Genomic DNA, 15345 nt, shown 5'->3' with positions numbered 1-15345 from the left:
TACTACTAACTATAACATACGATAGATTTTTTGCTTTATTTGCCACCTGTGAGTGACATATAAATCAATGTTTATTTTATTTATTTATTTTTTACTAAGGAAAGGAATTATTTCACTGCACACCCACACAGATGTTTTCACTTATCCTGCCTGATTAGACCTCTTCTCTTTCAACCTGATCTGAAGCCTAATTAGCCAGACAAAGTGAAAACAGCTGTGTGGGTGTGCAGGGCCTTCATAAAAGATTGATTAGGTAGCCAATCCTGACACCTCAAGATATCAGAGTTTCCTTAGTCACGTAAACTGAGCGATAAGAAAAGATAAGATGACCTTTATGGTTCCGGAGAGTGAAAACTTTTGCTTGGGCTGATTGCCCATGCTGCAACCGTTAACATACATACAAACATACATACAGAAATTTTATTGAACAAATGAACAAATGACACGGCAAGATTTCTAAAAGACAAAGAAAACATACACACTAAAAAATGCTAATCCCATAGTAAATAAAATAAGTAAATGCATTAATAGTATTTGTAAAATAGGCTTTGTAAACTATAGAGTGTGGTCTAGACCTACTCTATCTGTAAAGTGTCTCGAGATAACTCCTGTTATGATTTGATACTATAAATAAAATTGAATTGAATTGAATTATTTAAACCAAGAGATCCTCAAAGATCCGTCCTGACCTATACACAAATGCATCTGCCATTTAAAAGCTGACGCAGGAACAAATTCATTTTTAAATCTATTTAAAGGGTAACTACCGTTTTTTCAACCTGGACCCTATTTTCCTATGTTTTTGTGTCTAAGTGACTGATGGGAACAACAATCTTTGAAATTGGTCCAGTGTTAAGCGTGAACATTGTAATCGGCAGCCACTGACCAGGCTGCAATGTAACTATGGAGCAAATGTGCATCGTCAGTTTGGTCCACTAACAGTGCATTATTTTGACACTGAAAGGTTTAGATTAATATTCTAAGTTTCTGACGACATTATGGAAAGGATGCCTACGGAGATGGACCTTTAAAACCTCTTTGAGACCTTTCTGTTTAACCAGAAACTGCTTTGAAGTCACTAGCGCTAAACCCACCAGACTCCATTTAAAAAAACAATACTTTTAGCGTGTATAGAGCCAACATATTTTCACGTTAATTTGTTAACTTATCTTTTTATTTCAACCAAAACTAGAGTTGTGAAGGTTGGAAAAGTGGAAAGACAACCCAAAACGGCTTTTCTTTTTTTTTCTTTTTTATTATTTTTTTGGGGCTTTTCCCTTTATTTTGATAGTGGATAGACATGAAAGGGGGAGAGAGATGGTGGATGACACCAGCAAAGGGCAGCAGGTCGGATTTAAACCCCGCGCCGCTGCAGGACTTAGTCAACATGGGGCAAACGCTCTTACTGGGTGAGATAGAGGTCGCCCCCCCCCCCAAAACGGCTTTTCACAGTTTTATTTAGTTTCTGTCGACTTTGATTGAAGTGTATTTTACGATACTAAAATTACTTTTTATTCATATGGAGTCTGATGGCTTTAGCGAATGCAATTTCGGGGCTTTTTTAGGTTTAAAAAAAAGGATCTTACTCTTTAACAGAAAGGTCGACCTCTTTAGAAATCCTTTCCATAATGTTGTCAGACACTTAGAATATTAATCTGAGCCTGTCAGCGGCAAAACGAGCACTTTTGTGAAGGTAAATACAAGCTGCACACTGGCCCTATTAACTTCCATTGTAGATTGTTTCGCCGTTGCCGGCAGTAATCTTGCTTAATACTGGACCAATGTCAAAGATTGTTGTTCCCATCGGACACAAAAACAAAGGGAAATAGGGTTAAAAAACCAAAAAATGGTAGTTACCCTTTAATCTACATTGAGGGACTCTGAATCTCCTAGGGGGCAGTAGCTCATAGTCGGCATGGAGAACATGAGTGACTGAGTATCTGCTGAAAACTGCTTTACTAGATAACCAATAATATAACTTTATTAGAACATGAAGGTGGTCAGAATCTTAAGCAAGTCTTGTTTTTTTTTAGCTAAAAAAAGACATGCAAAACTACTTGTATGGTCCTCTTACTGTCAACAAATATTAACTAGAATTCAAGTATTTTGCACAGTCAAATGATTTAGGATAAAAGCTGCCCTCCATGACTCATTCTAATTAGATCGTATTAATTGTATAACAATGAGCCTACAAATGTTGTATAATATTTACTCACCTCGCCATTCAGGAAACAGTAAAGCAGGGCCACAACAAATCCCTTCAGAGCAGAAAAATATTATCCAAAAGTGTTAAATATTAAAAATGTAGTGTACATCCTGAGCAAACTTGACATTGGATCATGAAAAATGTAAACTTTATATATTAAATATACTGGTTTTGGATCATAAGAGCTGTTGAATCTTAATCTCCTTACTTCAATTTGTATCTGTGTTGTTTGTTTTACCTGAAAAGATCCCAGACCGAGCTCTATGAAGAGTCGGGCCTCTGCTCCTGTGTTTTCTGGCAGGAAAGCAAACACCATGTAGTGCATCCCAAACAGAGGGATGAGAAGCAGAGTGGATTTGGCCAGCCTCCTGCACACATTGTAAAAAGGCCCATGAAGTACATACACAGTTTGTTACGGAGCCCTTAAAGGGACATGTTTTTTATTTTTTTCCTTTTTCTGCTGCGCATGAGAAACTTCTGGTGCGCACAAGATACTTTCCGGTGCGTGTGAGATACTTTCCGATGCACGAGAGATACTTTTCGGTAAGCGCGAGATCATTTCTGGTACGGACGAGTACCAGTCAAAATGGCTGTCAAAGAAGAGGAGTGTTTCATCTTCCTGAAACCCAATGGAATATACCTGATAGTGTCATCAGCGAACTTTAAGATAATAAGGTAACTTCTAACTGATTTCATGCTGTGAATGTGAAATATTAACTTTAGCCACATAACTTTAGCAGTATTTTGTTAGCCTAATTTTGCTAGCCTTAGATTTGTTTCTTGTGAGCAAAAGAAAAAAACAATTCCCCATGTCCCCTTAGGGGCACCGTAGTTTGTGCATGTCATCATGTGGAGGGATATTTAATTTCTTCTTACTTGAAGTGACTGGTGTCGTTGCCACCGACACCAGGAGATCTCAGCTTCTGGACCAGAATGCGGATCACGTTGATGAAGATGATGAAGTTCACCTACATAGAAAAAATGGTAGAGCTGTCAATAAAAAGACAAACGAACCACCACTGTATTTAGGTAGAAAAAAAAGGGACATTTAATTTAAATTAAAAAATGGATACAGAAAGTTTGTGGCAATCAACCTCTCACTCAAAATCATTACCTTGGTTTTGAGATACCTCATGTTTCACCTACACCTTAAACTTATATAACATCACCCAAGAGGCTTCATTAGTTCTGCTCATCAATGCATGGCCCCCCTTACCATCAGTGGAACCAATGGAGCTGCTTAATAGAGAATGTCTTCAGGACTAACACAATAGACCGAATCACTGTGATGTCAACACAAAAATCACTTCCGGGTAGACAATGGCAGTTAAGTTGAATTGCGGAGATATGTGAATTTTTGCAAATGAAAGCATCAAACATGCATTTTAGATGAATCAGATGAGAGTACATCTAGTTGTATGTATGGGACACAGGAGTTCTCAACCTGAAAGTTATTGTGATTGGGTCTATAGGTCCAGTTACTAACTTTGTACTTCAGGTAAGTTACAAAAAGAGATTAAGCTCTTTGCAAGTTACCCAGAACTGTTTATTTAGATGTAACTGTACCCCCAAGGATCATATAATTGAAAAGGTTGTTCTTTAAAATTAACTATAATAATTACATTTGTGTATTTGTCTGCAAAAAAAAAACACACTAGAGGCAAAACACTCAGCAGAAATGGGTTCAATCCCTGTCCAGTTTGGTCTGGTGTGTTCACAAGTAGGAAGCCGGTGAGGGATATGTTCTTAAAGCAACACTAAAGCACTTTTCCCGCTTCGGTCCCCCTACAGGTTGGAAGCGGAATTGTCCATTACCGCTGTTGTAATGTCTCATTCGAACTACAGATCCGCTGCCCGATCTGGCAAACTTGCATAATGTAATGTAATGGACAATTCCGCTTCCAACCTGTAGGGGGACCGAAGTGGGAAAAGTGCTTTAGTGTTGCTTTAATGCTGCGCTAACGATTCTACTGATTCAATGCCAACCCACTTCCAGCGGCACCGGAGCAATCCCCTAATTGAATCGGCGTTGATATAGACTAGTGCAATCGGGGCAGTGAGGACAGCGCGCACGGTCGCCTCAAACTGTCTGGTGGTTCCTACTGATTGCGGTCAAAGCGGTCAGAGCAGTTGTCAGAGCTGCTCCAAGAACAGTCTTCTCTTCAGTGGCCAATCATTGCAACGCGCTGTCCATGTGTTATAATATCTTGGAGGTGTACGGCTCGGCGCTCAGACGCCCATACACACCCTCCACGCACAGTCGCCCAGGCCGCAGTTGGGTAATGTCGCCATCAACTCCGGCCCCGACCGTGCTGACAGCAGGAAACAATAAAACACCTTTTAGCCGTTTTCAAATGGTGGAGAAAAATGAAATAAAAATAACATACAAAATAAAAGTTTTATGGAAGCAGAAATCTCTCTCCCTCAAATAAACAAAAATAAACCAGCAGGGGAAACAGGAGTGTGCGCTGATTAGCTGTAAGTGTTTACTGCCAAAGATAACAATCGTGTCTGTGCACTGGCCAAGTTTCCCTGCTTCCATGTAGGAAATGCATCAACTTCCCTTGACTTGTTATTGTTGCATCTAATATGAACACACAATAAGAGTTTACAGCAGCTGGTGAAGCGTCAAAGACTCGTAATGCCCTGATCCAAGATTGAGGACTCTTATAATTCCTCAATAGCTCCCACTGTAACTGCTCTGTACTCACCAGTAGTGATGCAGTTATTGGAGCTTTTATGATCCACCAGATGAAGGCCACATCTGTGTCATCCCAGCACCTGAGACACACAACCCACAGTAATGAAATAAACAAGGCAGTTACAGAAGAGCAATTCTGTTCATCTCATCACGACAACACACAACAACTCACAAACCGCAGCCAGAACGCTGTTATAGAAATAGTAGAAGCAAATCCTTAACTTATTTTATTTTATTTATCTTTTATCACTTCTGAGTATTCTGTTAAAACAACTGTGTATCACAGACTTTACAACCATCCACTCATCATGCAATCACCATGTACTAGACATAAAAACCTGTGCCCGGGATTCCTGGCAAAGTGTCCTTCTGTTCCAGGGACACAAAATGTCCCAAAACAAATATTCAGTGGGTCTTAATGGGAGGATACTTGAGTATGCCTATAGACCGGATCACCGTGACATAGCGCTAAGACAAAAATCACTTCTGGGTAGACAAATGGCACTTGTTTATTTCTGTTGTCATTTTACAGCCGCAACAGTTTAAAGATATATGGTTAAACACGAAGGTCCAACCTTTCTGTTGTCTCTGCTGTGCTTATTTTCTGTACTGTGTTGCTTTGCTATCGTCTTTGATAAACCAAATCTAGCTACTAGTTTGAGTGGTGTCATTTACTTTAGTCCGTGGTACATGAGTTCTCAAACCTAATGCCGACTTTACACCAAACGACTTTTCAAGCGATTCCACTGTCGCAGAAAAATTGCAAATTACGGAATGAAATCATGAGAGTTTTGCCAGAGTTGGGGCACACTCCCGTCGTCTAAATTGTTTGGTGTAAGGTGGTCATAATACTCAGTCCGAGTCAGTCTTTTTCCCGTCTTGACGTTCCGATGAAATCAAACGTGTTTGACATTATCCTAAGTTTAAGTTAAATCATGAACACTGTCAATAACCAATGGGTCCCTCCAGCAACAAACAGGAAGCAGCAAATGGCTAGAGCCAGTGTTGTTTATGGTTCAATGGCGCCGTCCTAAGCTAAATGCTAAAGCGATTTTCAACCCTTCTTAAGCGCGTCATTTAACGGGAACTGGGTGAACTGGGTACTGTACCCAGTTCAGTACTAGGTACTGCCGCAATTCATATGCATGTACGGCAGAACAGAAAATCAGCAAACTTTACCTTAAAGTTACCAGCTAATGCTAGCAGTAGCTAGCTAGCTTGGTTAAATTTTTCAAAACTAATCTAGTTGTAGTCTTGCAATGTGTGACCCTGCAAGATCCCCAGTCTAACGTTAGATGTGAGATGGTGTCAGACTTTAGTCTTTTCAAAGTCTGTTCAAAGTCTTCTAGTGTATGACAGGCATTACTTTAGTGAAAGTGTTGACATATGAAAGCATCAAACATGCATTTTATATGAATTTGATGAGAGTATGTCCAGTTGTTCCTTGTCCCAGTTTGCTCAGTGCTGTTAAATTGTTCATTTTGTAAGGGACGCAGGAGTTGTTGTTTCATTGTAAACAAACATTGCGATTGGGTGTATTGAAGTCAGTTTTATTGACATTTTCTCTGAAAATCCACTGCAGCAGCTCACCCCTTGTTATCGTAGAAGTTTCGAGTGAGGATCCACGCCATTATGATTGTTGTTGGGACACCTAGGAGGCACAAACAGAGTTACCCGATCAGTCGAAACGAGTCCACGCAGAGCTCTTACAAGAGACAGAGGAGGGAAGAAAGAAAGTGAAGGTAAACAAAGACAGGTGGAAGAGAAGGATCGCCCACCCCAGCCGATGAGTATGTACCACCAGAAGTATTTCTTCTGGAAGACAAAGGTGAGAGCAAGCAGCGTCTGCAGGTACATGCCCTCCACCAGCAGCCAGAAGTAGTTGGCCAGGATACTGAACTGGAAGAAGGCCACGGCAGATTTACAGGATGTCTGCGGGACAAAAACAACAACAGCCACAAGTATCAGATGAGTCCATGGATGTCATTTATCTGGAGTGGGCGTGATGTTAATGGCCTCTCCCATCGGGGTCAGTCCTATGTTCCAACATTTCTAAGTATTCTTTTTTTCACTGAAAATTAGCCCCTACAGTATGTTCCCACAGCCCTATGTTCCCACATTTCTAAGATTTTTCTTAAAATTAGGCCCTATGTTCACACAGCCCTATGTTCCCACATTTCTAGAACATTTAAGCCCTATCCTCCCACAACATCTTTTAGAGTTAGGGTTAGGGGGATACAATCTGATACAAATTTATGAAAAAGGAAATGTGGGAACATAGGGCCTAATTTTGGAAAAGAAAACGTAGAAATGTGGGAACATGGGGCTGTGGGAACATAGGCACGCTCCCCTCCCATCAATGTTTGGGTCAAAGATAGGTCTTTGATGATGATGAGTTTGAGAGCAAAAAAGGCGGCAAAACAAGATAGAAGAAATACACTTTCCGGAAACTTCGAAATTGTTTTATTTACATATTCGGTCCTCCTTAGTTACTGTTGCTATACCTGTCAAGCTTTCTTTTCTATAATCCCACAATTTACAGTAGTAGAGCCAGTAGATGTGTTCAAATCCGTTTCCCTCATTCTCTCAATCACTATTATATGTGATATATATATATATATATTATACTATATACAGTAGTGTTTATTGAACTATATAGGGAATGACAAAACAAGTCCTTCTTCTTTTTCTCTTCTAGGAAAACAGGACTGCATTGCATTGTGGTATACGGGTATAAAATGTAGTGTACATCGTATGTACAGTCAAATAAGCAGTGCATTGTGGGTATTTTAGTGGACTCTATAGTGAATGAAATTAACTGCTGATAATTCTAACACTAATACTAAATGGCGAACACACTATATAGTGCACTACATCCGTGTTAGGGAACAGTTTCCAACACACCTGGTGAGAGACCGGTCCAGGACATGATAGCTTAACACGGCGGCAAAGCAAAATACGAATAGGCTACACTGTCCAGAAACTTCAAATTTGTCTTGTTTTTCTTTCAGTTCATGCCTGTATTGTGCGTACTGTTTGCTAACCCCTGCCCTCCTTAGTTACTGTTGCTACTAACACATTCTCACTCCAAACTCGTCAAATATACTGACGCTTGCTTGGTCAGGATCCCTTGGCATCACTTTTTAATGCTCTCGGTACCCTTTTGACGTCATTTTTAGCCACTTTTTACACATGTTAAAACTGCATTGATATAGTTTTTTTGGCCACAATGGACATAGTATTGCTTTATAAAGTTGTTTGGTATACATGTTAGTGATGAATATACACTCTTTTGATTCTGATTTGGTATACACCAACTCTGTCTGCCGTTTGGTGCGGCCAGTGGTGGGTAGTAGGCAAGTAAATTAACTTTCATTCTCACTTATGGTCTTAAAGAGCACATATTATACTACTTTTCAGCATCATATTTGTACTCTTGGGGTTTACTAGAACATGTTTACATGCTTTAATGTTCAAAAAACATTGTGTGTCATAGTGCCCATGACTGAAGCCACTGCATGAAACACTACGTCTGAGTCTTGGCCCCGCCTTCCTGAACAGCCCAGTCTGATCTGATTGGTCAGCTGGCCCACTCTGTTGTGATAGGTCAACCATATTTAAACAAGCCCCTGGGTGGCCTGTGCTTGCTCAGGCAGCACCTATGGGCAGCACATATGAAAAACTGGGCTGGCTTTCTCAATCAGTGACATCACTAATTGAGGAGGCGTTTTGAGGAGGTGTTTTTCGGGCAGTTGAGAAAAGGTGCTGTCTGTGGGAAAGAAAGCTCCATTTGGAGTGAAATGCGTTTTTTTGTACTTTATAAATCTATTACATAGACAAAAAACGCACTCAAAGTTGGGAAAAATCCAAAAAAGCATAATAGGGGCTCTTTACCCTTCTCCAACACCGTTCCCTCGTCTATTTATCAAACTATTTCCTGTCACAATTTCCCTCTTTAATCCCTCCGTCTTTTTGGTTCGGATGGAGCACAAGAGTTTCCTCTCATCTTCCTCTCATCATCCTTTTGTGTGCTGATGCTGGTCCCTTGTAGCCACTCAAGAGGGACACTTGCCTTCACTCCAGGCAGCCGCATCAGCAGAACAATAGGAGAAACACTAGTCATTAATGCTCTCACAGGCTCCACTCAGTCACTCCCAGCATTTTAATCCCACTCCTTCTTGCTCTCTATGATAATCAGCTCTTCTGCGTTTGTGAGATTTATGTCCAGAAAACAAAATGCAGGTGATCCGACTGAATTAACATGTCAGAAGTAATTTTCAAAGATATTTTTTTGTTTTTTCTTTTGTCAATCCTTTTTCTTTACATCCAACATGATATGATAACATATTGGTGTTATCTTTTCCTTTTTTCTCACCTTTTTCTCAATTTCTTTCCTTTAGCCTTTGCTCCAGTCTTTCCTGTCTGACTTTTCCACCCTTCTCTGTGTCATGTCTTTTTTCTTTCCTTTCCTTTCCTCAATTAACTGATCTGAAAGTATGAAACTCCTTAAAACTGACTCATGTTTTCATTTGTTAACATAACTTCACTCCCTCTTAAACACAGGATAGTCTCGCATTGCCAGACCTCTGTCCACAGAATATAAACTACAGGGAATGTGCATGTTCACAGAGATAATGTAAAACAAAGATGTCAGAAAAAGGAGTAAACATGTGGAATCTTTTAGATGAGGAAGTAAAAATGTGTTACACGCTACAAAGATTTTATATTTTATAAAATTGATAATATTCTGAGGGACCTAAGACCAAAATAAGAATAACATAGAATGTAAAAAGGGTAGGTGTAATAAGCAAATGCTTCAACCTAGACCTTTTTGATCAGTATTGGTTATAACTGAGGTAAGATGACACTGCATGAACTAAGGTGACACTTAGTTTTTTTATCATTTATGTTGTGTAAGTGATGTTGTGATTGATTGATTGATTGATTGATTGATTGATTGATTGATTGAAATAAACTAAACTAAACAGCGCTGCAAAGGAAGGTCTGGCTTCTGGGAAAGGTGCTCTGTTTTATTGGCATTTCTTTAAACCAATCACAATCGTCTTGGGCAGCGCTAAGCACCGGACGGAGCAACAGTGCCTCTGCTAAATAGCCTCGGGAAATAACTTGTTTTGGTGGAACATGTGTACGTTCAAAAGTTGTTTTCGTCGTGCAAAAGAAAAAACTACCCTGCAGAGATCTGAGGAGCAGTTAACCATAGTCCTCATGAATGCAAACACAAAGAAAGCATAAGGTAATGGACATGCGGCCGAAGATGAGGGACATCCGCTGGATCTTCTGGCGGCACCGGAGCAATCCCCTTAATGAATCGTCATCGTATAGACTATACTTGGACTGTAACACAGTATCTTTCCATTATACATGGAACCGCTGGTTATATGGACACACCAATGGAGCTGTGGTGGAGTTTTACACTCACAGTAGACATGAAGCAGTGGTCCAGGTTTACATCCGAAAAAAGAACGCCATCTTTAATGAAGACAGCGCTCGCTCTCAGGATGAAGGAGAAGAACAGGTTGATGTGGATGTAGTTCCTGGTGCAGTGAAACTTCCTGTAAAGCAAAGCAAAAACTTTCTAGAGTGATTTCTAAAAAAGAAATCTCTCTCTGTGAAACACACACACAAAAAAAATGTTTTTTCAAGCTTTAACACCTGGTTGGTACACAGTTTGGGAAATTGTGTGTGTTTGTGTGTTTGAGTTTACTTAAGTAAGTGTTCGTGGTGGGGGGGTGAAACAACAAGTCAAACTTACGTCATTCGTCAATTTGCCTTCTAAAAACGACATACAAGCGTTTGCTGATCTGACGCCATTTTCGGCAGGTTAACATCATTTATCTGTGCCTTTCAAAAACACTAACAAATGAGGCTACTATTGAAAAAACTAATTGTGTTTTATGATGTGACAATGCTCTGCTTAAGGTTTGGTTAGGTTTAGGCAGAAAAACGACTTGGTCAAGTTTAGGTAAAGATCAGGGTTGGGTTAGTCTCACTTTGCCAGTCCTTCCTCCACAGCGCTGCGGAGGAAGGTCTGGCTAATCCACACAACATTCTTGGATGGGGGACAAACGTGCTCTGGTTTATTGGCATTTCTTTAAACCAATCACAATTGTCATGGGAGGCGGTAAGCACCGGGAAGAGGAACTTGTTTTGGTGAAAGTTCAAAAGTTGTTTTAGTCGTGCAACAGAAAACTCAGATTGGACAGATAGTCTAGTTAGCTGTGGAAGTAGCAGAATGTAACGGACATTTGGCCGAAAAGAGTGCCATCTGGCGGAATTTCCGGTGGCAACGCAGCAATCCTGGAAGTGGAACGTCGTGGATATAGACTAGGGTTGGGCTAAAATAGTGTTTCATAATGATTATGACCGCTAGAGGGCTCTGTCACTTGAGCCTAAAGAGTATGTCGTATTGAGACTGTCCTCCCCCTTCGTCATCGTTTGCCGTTTGTCCAAGCAGAAATTACGACTCATATTAACATTTATAGTTGCAGTTCACTCTAGTGGCCGTAGTAATTTTGACGGGAGCAAAGCAGAAAGGTGACAAAGTATAAGAACGCCAAATTCTGCGTAAGGAGGGTAGGTTGGGGTGGTGGATAGGTCAAATGCAGGACTTTCACCCTGGAGACCAGGCATTCATGTCTTGTTTTGAAAAGTAAACGTCATTTCTTTACTTTCCAGAACAAAGTTGACAAATAGAACTACGTCACGTTCTGCGTCATGTGGGCAACCCAAAGTGAAGTGACGTAAGATTTGGTAACACTTTACTTGAAGGTATCTACATAAGAGTGACATTACACTGTCATGGAAACATGAACCCTAACCCTAACCCTAACCATAACTTGTCATGACAAAAAACGAATGACACTTAATGAGAGAAGCGTTATGTCATAAACGTTTATGACTTGTTTATAATGTTTATGACACGTTCATGACAGTGTCATGTCACTCTTATGTAGATACCTTCAAGTAAAGTCTAACCTAAGATTTTAACCCAAACCAGGATCTTTTTCTAAACTTAACTAAGTAGTTTTGGTGCCTAAACCTAACGAAAACTGCGACCATTTCACAATGTAAATGACGTGTTTAAAACCGCAACTTTTACATTTTCTGGTTTGGATATAAGGACGGAGTATTAGAGGGCAGGAATAAACAACCTATATCTTCGTATGGTTTGGCGGGTGTGTTGCTCGTTTTGGGGCACTGCCTGAAACAACTGCTGCTACGGAGTTTCTTGGGAAGACAACAAAGTTACCTGAACACGGTGAAGACAAAAATCGCTGATATAAGAGAGATGAGGGAGGTAGCGTAGCCCGCCGTGTACACCTGTTTGAAGTTGGAGAAGTATGTTGTCTGAAATGCAAAAAAAGACAAAAGAAATAAACCAATGTTAGTATGTAGGTATTAACTATGAACTGCTCACACACTTACACACACTCTGAACCCTCACCCTTACAAGTGCTAATTGATGTGACATGAACACTGAGCTGCCACTGCATTTTAAAATGTCTGTCCGGTGGAAGACAGTGAACTTTCAACACATTTTGTGGAGGCAGTAAATGTTGGCATGTGTATGAAAGTTAGCTTTAACTTGAGTCAATTGGTTCAACAAGGTGAATGTGGCATGTCTTTCCAGCGTTTTCTATGAACAATGCTGCAGGTTTGCTGTGACCGACTTGATTTGAATGCGTCGGATGCGAAAGTGAAGAAAGCTGACTACATCCTGCACGTTCTTCTGTGCAGAGTTTGGAAAACACCAATTGAGTATCAGCTGGGTCCGACAAGACATGTGCCGGACATTTAGTGAACTTTTTGTTCCGATGATGACACAGCTTGTCATGTAGAAACTCCTTGTGCTTGTGAACTATTTTTACATTTGTTTCTGCACTGGGCGGGTAATGCATCATTCTTCACTTGCACTTTATGCAACTGCAACCCAAGTCATCTTTTAAGGCTCTAAGTCTATTTGCATTCAACTGACTCCGACGAATCTCAAAGCTTTTCTCACCTCAGTATGAAAAGGCACTTACATCATCTCACCCTCCTGCCAAAGACTTTCTAGGACAACATCACCACTTCCTCTTTTGCTACTTAGAGAGGAGAGTCAATATTTGCTCCACAGCAAGACATCACTTTTCAGGAAGACATCAATTTATTTTGTTATCATGTTTCCAGTGATGAAAGTCTCGAAGGGTTCACTTCTCAGTGTCAATCATTTATGATACCACCTGCTTAAAATAACATCTGTCATGTACAATTTAGAAATCTGGTTTTAAACTTGCAAACTTGCTTTACATAATTGTACTTTCTTTTGCATCTGTATTATTCTAATGTATTCATCATATTGTATTCATCAGTTCTTCAATTCAGAAAGGTCTTCCTTCCAGTATGATGGTGTATTCTTTTCTGTTGTTGTTTTGTTGTTGTCTTTGTAATTACTCGATGCCATTGCAAATGAGGGCCGCCCTTCAATGATCTTTCGAGTCAAAATCAAGGTTGAATTGATGAATTTAGCCTCACTATTCAACCGTGTAGCAAAAATGATCTGCTTCTGTTGCAAGGCTAGCAATTGAAGTCCCTTAGTGAGAATAGAGGGTGTAGTCTAACAAAATGTGTATGTTAGCCAGTCTACAGCAGAGCACAAATACCTGTCTGATGAGTCCTCAAGTTTCCACCAGTAGTCATGCTTATACTGATAGAAAATATGCTTTGGCATCTTCAACATATCTACACAGTTATAAGGGCAACCTGACAGACAAAACATCCTAATGAGAATACACTCACAGTTAGTTTCCCTGAAGAATAATTTACAGAAATAACCCGGCGAAAACATCTACCTCTGGATCTGTCTCTTCGTACTCTGTGAACTCGCAGGCCTGGTCATAGGAGGGGTAGGGCTCGGACCATCCATGCTCAGTGCAGTTCCTGTAGATGTAACCTTAAAAAAAAAAACACATAAACCTATCAGTGGTATACGGTACGGACAGAGGAGACGCCAACAACGAGAAACCAGGGGAGGCTGAGAAATCTAGAAGAGGATGTAATACACAGAGATCAAATCTGAAACCTAAACCAGTGAAGAGTGAGAGATGTAGCTCTTATTTTTCACCCACGAAAACTACTGTAGTGGAAGAGTTATTAAATGACACACAGGAAGAAAAATTTCAATTTGAAGGGGGAACTGGAGACTCTTCAGACATGCAAGGAAATGTAAACAGAGAGACAGAGATTAAATACTCTGATGGTTCCTCTCTTCCCTGGTGTTTGACCTGCACTGGACAACAGACAGGAAATTGAAGTGAAAGTAATTTTGTTTGTGATGATGGAAAAATAAAAAAACGACCAATTTTCCGCTGAAGAAATTGTCCCCAAAGAACTGTCCACATTGAGGTCAGTGGATTTTTCTGAAAAACTGCACATTGTTTCTGGAACGTTAACTGCAAATGTTTATTGCTTTGAGCACCTCGATTGCATCTGGGTGGGTGGTAGCAGAATTGTCAGAGTCAGATGAATTACACGGCCATAAGTATGTCCTTTTTAACATTGAAATAACAAAACTGATTGGGACAATACAACGAAGAACTTCAAGGGGAACTATGCAGTTTTTGTTAGCTTAATTTACCTTAACTGAACAGCTTCGGAGTCATTGGAATGGTTATATGACTTTTTTTGAGTGTAAAAAACCACCCTTGCAACTTTCGGCCGGCGAGCCGCAGGCCTCAGTGTCAGGAAGTATCACATGATATCAGGTCTCAAGATTACTTCACGGCACTGCACACATACGCCAATTCAGGAACCGGCTAACAAGGTAGCGATGGAGTTTCTCACACTATCGTCATGGCTGAGCCGGCAACAAAGAAGCAGAAAGCTAGGAAAGCATTGTCAGAGCAACGGAGAAAGAGGAAACAGCCGACTGACCGAGCGAGGAGTCAGACACAAGTAAACATAGGAGCTGCCAAATATCTATCCCGAAGCTGTAGGGGGAGCTCTATAGAGAAACCTGCAAGCAAAAAGCGAGAAAACAGCGAAGAAATTGCCAAAACTGCATAGCGCCCCTTTAAAAGTGATCACAGAGAGAGACCACTTAATGTTAATGCAGAAAGGCAAATTCATAAAAAGCTTAGTTAAAGGAAGTAAAGGAAAGCTGTTCCAGAGTTTTGTTGCAGGATTTGAGGTTAAGTGCAGAGTACAGCATGGGCATCAAATCTGAATGAATAAAGGCCATATGTAACAGCTCAAACATATATTCAATTGAACCTCACGTGCTGCAGAGTCACATTTAACGTCTAATCAACAAGAGACAGTACAGATTGTTTGTTCCACAGCATCACATATAACATGCAAACACAGTATGATGGCGGATAAATGTTTCATTTGTTGCCATTTGTTGTTTGGATTCATGAATATACAGCGTTTCTGATGA

At 40.3% G+C, this 15345-nt stretch overlaps 1 protein-coding gene across 1 annotated transcript in view; it reads right to left on the bottom strand.

Moving 5' to 3' along the window:
* ghrhrb (growth hormone releasing hormone receptor b) overlaps positions 1–15345 on the bottom strand; it is a 53312-nt gene that overhangs the window by 1592 nt on the left and 36375 nt on the right. Inside the window, exons 4-12 of the mRNA XM_031282317.2 lie at positions 13760–13860; positions 12178–12275; positions 10348–10480; positions 6686–6839; positions 6498–6558; positions 4918–4987; positions 3083–3174; positions 2445–2574; positions 2217–2258 (exon numbers count right to left, since the gene is read on the bottom strand). Of these exons, the coding sequence (XP_031138177.1) occupies positions 2217–2258; positions 2445–2574; positions 3083–3174; positions 4918–4987; positions 6498–6558; positions 6686–6839; positions 10348–10480; positions 12178–12275; positions 13760–13860 (881 nt within the window). The remainder of the gene's footprint in view (positions 1–2216; positions 2259–2444; positions 2575–3082; positions 3175–4917; positions 4988–6497; positions 6559–6685; positions 6840–10347; positions 10481–12177; positions 12276–13759; positions 13861–15345) is intronic.

Source organism: Sander lucioperca, chromosome 11, assembly GCF_008315115.2.
Source record: "Sander lucioperca isolate FBNREF2018 chromosome 11, SLUC_FBN_1.2, whole genome shotgun sequence".
Taxonomy (NCBI): Eukaryota; Metazoa; Chordata; class Actinopteri; order Perciformes; family Percidae; genus Sander; species Sander lucioperca.
This window is presented reverse-complemented; position numbering and strand designations above follow the sequence as displayed.